The 6977-nt window shown below is 40.3% G+C and overlaps 1 protein-coding gene across 1 annotated transcript; it reads right to left on the reverse strand.

Moving 5' to 3' along the window:
• Positions 1-627: 627 nt before the first annotated feature.
• On the reverse strand, positions 628-968 carry LOC133761127 (large ribosomal subunit protein eL39). The gene has a single exon (XM_062193791.1). It carries the CDS (start codon positions 945-947, stop codon positions 792-794), a length of 156 nt encoding a protein of 51 aa, XP_062049775.1. The 5' UTR covers positions 948-968; the 3' UTR covers positions 628-791.
• Positions 969-6977: the final 6009 nt, after the last annotated feature.

The following is a 6977-nucleotide window of genomic DNA, read 5'->3' on the forward strand; positions in this document are numbered from 1 at the left end:
GTAATCTCCCTAGGCTCTAGTCATGAGTTGCCAGGGCTATGGAAGCCTTTAGAGTTTGCTGACTTTGATCTTATTCCGATAGGGTCATAGTCAAAGTGGAAGTTCTCTCCTCCCTTCAGAGAAAGGTACTTCCTTCTTTGATGGCCCCGTTCTTTCCACTGGGATCTCACTCACAGAGATCTTTCATTTAGGTCTTCTTTTTTTTCTTTTCCATGGTATCTTGGCTTTCCATGCCTACAATACTCTCATGGGCTCTTCAGCCAGATCCGAATGCCTTAAGGGCTGATTCTGAGGCCAGATTGTTGTTTAGGACATCTGTCGTTCTATGAGTCTGCTGTGTATCCCGCTTCCCATGTTGGATCGTTCTCTCCCTTTTTGATTCTATCAGTTAGTATTAGCAGACACTTGTCTTGTTTGTGTGATTCCTTTGACTCTTAGACCTATCAGAGCCATCAATTGTGAACTGAAATTGATCACTTGGACTAGTGAGATGGCATTGGTACAAGCCACCTTGATGGGATTGTATTGGAATCCCCTGGCGCATTTCTAACTCCACCATTTGGAGCAAGTCCGATTGAGCATGTCCCAAATTGTACATCTCCTCCCTCTCTTTTTCCCACTCTTAAATTTATTTTTTTTCAAAAGGTCTCACATATTTATTACTGAACCAGCCCACTGCTCACAGCCCTAATCAAACATGTCCAGCTGTCCAGATGGTGACATATTCAGCTTGATGTGGTAATAGTGACATTGAGACAGAAGAAATGTGCACGCCATTGAAGTGCAATTCCTTATAGACCCAGCTTGGTTCTTCTCCAATGTCTCCTCTTGGAGTTATACCTGATTTTATTACCAGTTTTCATCCGAATCCATTGTGGAATGGGACGGTTTTGCTTTTGCTTTTTGGCCAGGAACCTCTTTATTCTGAAGGTCTTGTGAGAAGACATGGCGAGGGAGAGTCAGGGACACCCACCCCGATGGCGGAGGAAAGGAGAAAAGCCCACTCTTAAATTTAACAGGGATCATTTTTCAGTTAAAATTTAAACACCTAAGAATAATTGTGTGTTAATTACAGAGTTCAACCACTAGTACTAGAACAACAACAACAATGACAAATACTAAAAAGGATAAAGTATTACATTGTACATCTAGAGTCAGGACAAGAGCCAGTCCCAAAGAAACAAATATTTGTTTTCCCTGATCGGTGACAACTGAGCACCAAAGGGGAAACCTGTTGAAGTGAAATGGACACTATAAGAAACAATGACCTGATCAGCTCCTTCCTTTTTTCTTACTTAGTATGACATCAATCTGTGCTCCTATATCCTGGCCAACTCTACTATCAACTGGCCCTCTGCACTCTCAGGCTCTGAGGCTTCTCTTGCAGACATTGACTCCAGAATCACCCCAGTGCCAGGCTGGCTCTCCTGCCCCCCAGTCTTCAGACCAGCCCATACAGACTCATGCTCCGAGGCCAACCCCAGAAACAGGTCTATCCTAACAACCCCAAACTTCAGGCTCATCTTAGCCCAAAGCCAACTCCCAGAACCCCAAAGTTCTAATGGAACCCACAGACCAATTCTCAAGCCAACACCTATGGATCCTGGTGCCAAGATAATTCCTGTGGACCCAGGATCCAGACGTGTGCCCACAGACCAAGACACCAGTGCTGCCCCAGAACCATGCTGGTCCCCATAGATCCAGGCTCCAGGTGTACCCCTACTGGCCTGGGTTTCAGGTCTGCCTTTGTCAGCCTCCTCCCAGTCCAATTCCCACAATCCCAGGATTGACCTATTCCCCCCAACAAACTATTTGCTGTCTTCAAGAGGCTCCTTTTTCTTTAAGGACACACATGCACTGAGAGTGAAGAGATGGGAAGAAACTCCATGCAAATGGTCATCAAAAGGGTATGGGTGATTATACTTCATCAGATAAAAAAAGGCTTTAAATCAAAAATTGGCAGAAGAAATGAAGAGAGTCTTTATATGATAATAAAATGGTTAACTCATAAAGAAGATGTAACAATTATAAACATGTAAAGAAAATATTAACTGAACTGAAAGGAGAAATAAACAGAAGTACAACAAAAGTAGGAGACTCCAATACCTCATTTTCAAGACTGGATAGATCATCCACACAGAAAACCCATATGGAAAATGTGGGCTTGAGTAACACTTATAGATCAAATAGGCCTAACAGACATACACAGAACATTTCATCCCACAACAGCAGAATAAACATTATTTTCAAGCAAAATAAACATTATTTTCAGCAAAATAAACATTATTTTCAAGTATATACAAAACAGTCTCCAGTGTAGGTCATATACTAAGTCAAAAAACAGGTTTAAATAGATCTAAGAAGGTTAAAATTATATCAAGTATCTTTTCTGACCACAATGATATGAAACTAAGAATCAGTACCATGAGAAAAATTGAAATATTCACAAGTATTTGGAAATTAAATTGCACACTTCCAAAAATCCAATTTGTCACAGAAGAAATTAAAAAGGAAATATAAAAGTGTCTTAAGACAAATGAAAATGGAAACATGACATATCAAAACTTATGGGTGCAGCAAGGGTATTTACTTTTTAAAGATTTCTTTATTTGTCTGAAAGACAGAGTTACACACAGAGAGAGGAAGAGACAGAGGAAGACTGTCCATCCTCTGGTCTACTCCCTAAATGGCTGAAATGAATGGGCTGGGGCAGGCTGAAGCCAGGAGCCTAGAACTCCATATGGGTCTCCCATGTGAATGGCAAGGGACTATCTTCCACTGCTTTCCCAGGTATGTCAAGAGGGAACTGAATGTGAAGTAGAGCAGCTGGGACTCAAACCAGCACTTGTGTGCGAGGCTTTTGTCACAGGAAGCTGCTTACCAGCCTCTGCTAAAGCAATTCTAAGAGAGAACTTTAGAGCAAAAAATGTCCATATTAAGCAAAAGCAAAGACACATGAAACCAATTCTCGGGAACACAAGCCATCAGGGAAATGCAAATAAAATCTACAATGAGGTATCTTCTCACTCTAGTTAGAATGGGTATTACCCAAAAATCAAAAATAAATAGATAAATATATAGCAAACGCTGGTGAGGTTGAAGAGGGAAAAGGTAGACTTTTGACACATTTTTATACACTATTGACAGGAATGCAAATTAGTATAACCATTATGGAAACAGAATGGAGACTTCTCAAAACTAAAAATACATCTACCATATAACCCAGCTACTCCAATCCTTGGAATACATCTGAAGGAAATGAAATCAGCATATAAAAGAGATACCTGTACTCTCATATTTATAGCAGGCAACTTAATAGCAAAGATATGGAATCAACCAAGATGTCATGAACTTATGACTGGATAAAGAAAATGTGGTATATATACACACAACGAAATATTACTCATACATAACAAGAATGAAATCCTGACATTTGCAACAAAATGGATGGAACTGGGGATCATTATGCTAAGTAAAATAAACCAAATATAGAAATGACAAATATCACATGTTTTCTCTCCTATGTGAAAGTTAACATATAGACAGAGTATATAAATTGCACAGATGTCATACTAATTGTTATACAGATAGTTATAAATAATGTCTTCCCCGAATTACACCATCTGCATATCAATATATCTTTCTTCCCCCTTTATGATCATTGTTGTGACTCCTACATTATGTGATATAAATATCCATGTTTTCAAGAAAAAATAGAATATATGCATGTGTACATAATATTACATTTGAAGAGAATGTGGAAAAATATTAAAAGTTGTTAAATCTTAAATTTAAAAATGCTTCTAGGAACATAAAGAAATGTCACATTCTACCCCATAAATATATATATATATAATTATTGCTAATAAAATATCTTAGTGGGAAGAAAAGAAGGATCTCAGATAAACAACTAAAGTGGACACCTCAATAAACTATATAAAGAACAAGCAAAACCCAAAGTTAGCAGAGAAAAGAAAGTACTAAATTCAGAGCAGAAACAGAGAAGATGGAGGCTGGCATTGTGGCATAGCGAGTTAAGCTACTACCTACATTGCCAGCATCATATAGGGGCACTGGTTAACGTCCCAGCTATTCCACTTCCAATCCAAGTCTGTGCTAATGTGCCTGGGAAAGCAACAGAAGATGGTCCAATTTGGGCCCTTTGGGCCCCTGCATCCACATGAGAGATCCTGCTGGAGACCCAGGCTCTTGACTTCAGCCTGACTCTGCCCTGGTTGTTGTGGCCATTTGGAGAGTGAACTAGTGAATGGAAGATTCATTTTCTCTCTCCCTCAAATTTTAAAATTTAAAAATTTTGAAAACCGAAGCACATACTAGGAAAAAAGCAATTAAAATAAAACTTTTCTGAATAGATACAAATCTTTAGCTAAGCAATATTTTATATCCTACTTCTTATTCTTACAGTCTGACCTTGCCCCTCTTTTGAAATTATTGTAGCCTTGTGACTATGTTGACAAAAAGAGGATGATTGAAACACACCAAAGAATTCTCAGGATAGGGGCCAGCACTGTGACATAGAAGGTTAAGCCTCTGCCTGCGGTGCCAGCATCCCATGTGGGTGCTGTTCATGTCCTGGCTGCCCCACTTTTGATATAGCTCCCTGTTGATGCTCCTGGAAGGGTAGTGGAAGATGGCATAAATAATTGGGCCCCTGCACTAACCGAATCTCCTCACTTCTGGCTTTGGATTGGCCCAGCTCAGGCCATTGCGGCCATTTGGGGAGTGAAGCAACAGAAGGAAGACCTTTCTCTCTGTGTCTCCCTCTCTGTGTCTGTAACTCTGCCTCTCAAATAAACAAAGAAATCTTTAAAAAAATAATTCTCAGACAGGATAGGAAAATGCCATACACATCCTCCTTGCTCTCTTGAGATGCTTGCCCTTGGCCCCTGTGTTGTGAGGAAGTTCAAGTTTCCCATGGAGAAGGCAGTATGAAGAAGAGCTTCAAGATGTACAATGTAATACTTTATCCTTTTAGTATTTGTTGTTGTTGTTGTTGTTCTAGTACTACTGGTTGAACTCAGTAATTAACACACAATTATTCTTAGGTGTTTAAATTTTAACTGAAAAGTGATCCCTGTTAAATCTAAGAGTGGAAAAAGAGAGGGAGGAGATGAACAATTTGGAACATGCTCAATCGGACTGGCCGCAAATGGTGGAGTTAGAAATGTGCCAGGGGATTCCAACACAATCCCATCAAGATGGCATGTACCAATGCCATCGCACTAGTCCAAGTGATCAATTTCAGCTCACAATTGATAGCTCTGATAGGTCTAAGAGTCAAAGAGATCACACAAACAAGACTAATGTCTGCTAATACTAACTGATAGAATCAAAAAGAGAGAAAGATCCAACATGGGAAGTGGGATACACAGCAGACTCATAGGATGGCAGATGTCCTAAACAACACTCTGGCCTCAGAATCAGCCCTCAAGGCATTCAGATCTGGCTGAAGAGCCCATGAGAGTATAGCAGGCATGGAAAGCCAAGATATCATGGAAAAAAAAAAGACCTAAATGAAGGATCTCTGTGAGTGAGATCCCAGTGGAAAGAACGGGGCCATCAAAGAAGGAGGTACCCTTCTCCGAAGGGAGGAGAGAACTTCCACATTGACTATGACCCTATCGGAATAAGATCAAAGTCAGCGAACTCTAAAGGCTTCCATAGCCCTGGCAACTCATGACTAGAGCCTAGGGAGATTACTGACGCCATGAACAGGAGTGTCAAATTGTTAAGTCAGCAACAGGAGTCACTGTGTACTTACACCCCATGTGGGATCTGTCCCTAATGTGTCGTCTAAAGCCAAGTGATGCTATGACTGGTACTGAAACAGTATTTTTATACTTTGCGTTTCTGTGTGGGCGCAGACTGATGAGGTCTTTGCTAATTATATACTGAAGTGATCTTCTGTATATAAAGAGAATTGGAAATGAAAAAAAAAAACAACCTGGTGTTAAAATGGAAATGGCATAGAAAATTAATTAATTTGAAAAAAAATTATGTAGGATCTCTGTCTTTAATGTGCTGTACATTGCTATTTAATGCTATAATTAGTAATCCAATGGTAGTTTTTTCACTTTATGTTGCTATATGGGCAAAATGTTGAAATCTTTACCTAATATATACTAAACTGATCTTCTGTATACAAAGAGAATTGAAAATGAATCTTTACATGAATGGAAGGGGAAAGGGAGCGGGAAAGGGGAGGGTTGCGGGCGGGAGGGAAGTTATGGGAGGGGGGAAGCCATTGTAACCCATAAGCTATACTTTGGAAATTTATATTCATTAAATAAAAGTTTAAAAAAATACCATGGTTGTACACATTCACACACCAAATGTCTAGTTTCCTCCTTGCACCACCTATTCTCTAACACCACCTAAGGGTCCTTCAATCCAATTCTCAGCATCCAGCTGGTACCACCAACAGATACCACAGGTTAAAGGGTTCAGTCCCACAAGACTACCCCCAATTCAGTTGTCAATTGCAAAATAGGACTCTTGTACTTCTGACTTACTGGTTATAAACTGGGAGATCCTATGACTTCTTCCTCAAGTTTTGTAATTTGATATTACAGTTCATAGAACCCAACAATACTATGTTTACTGGTTTATTATTAAGTATGTAACTCTGAGACCATTAGAAATAAGAGACATACAGGGCAAGATATGGGAGTGGATAGAGCTTTCATGTTTTGTCCAGTGTGTCACCTTCCCAGGGATGGGATCCCAACAGCATGTGTGGATCTGACCTCTGGATGCCCTAAGTGTCCCTCCATCCCCTCCAAGGGCCAGATGATATCCAACCCATCCTCAGTGCTTCTTCATCTTCTCCTCCAAACCATGAGGACAAAATCAGACTGGTGACTGGAGGAGAAGGAGGCATAGGGAAGGGTGGGGAAAGAGAAAAGCAGGCCCACCCACAGTGCAGGTCCTTTGGTCAGAAGCAGGCACGAGTGGAT

The sequence above is a fragment of the Lepus europaeus genome, chromosome 5 (assembly GCF_033115175.1).
Source record: "Lepus europaeus isolate LE1 chromosome 5, mLepTim1.pri, whole genome shotgun sequence".
Lineage (NCBI taxonomy): Eukaryota > Metazoa > Chordata > Mammalia > Lagomorpha > Leporidae > Lepus > Lepus europaeus.

Excerpts from the sequence above, each read along its gene's own strand:
- LOC133761127 (XM_062193791.1), bottom strand. The coding sequence starts at position 947 with ATGTCTTCTCACAAGACCTTCAGAATAAAGAGGTTCCTGGCCAAAAAG.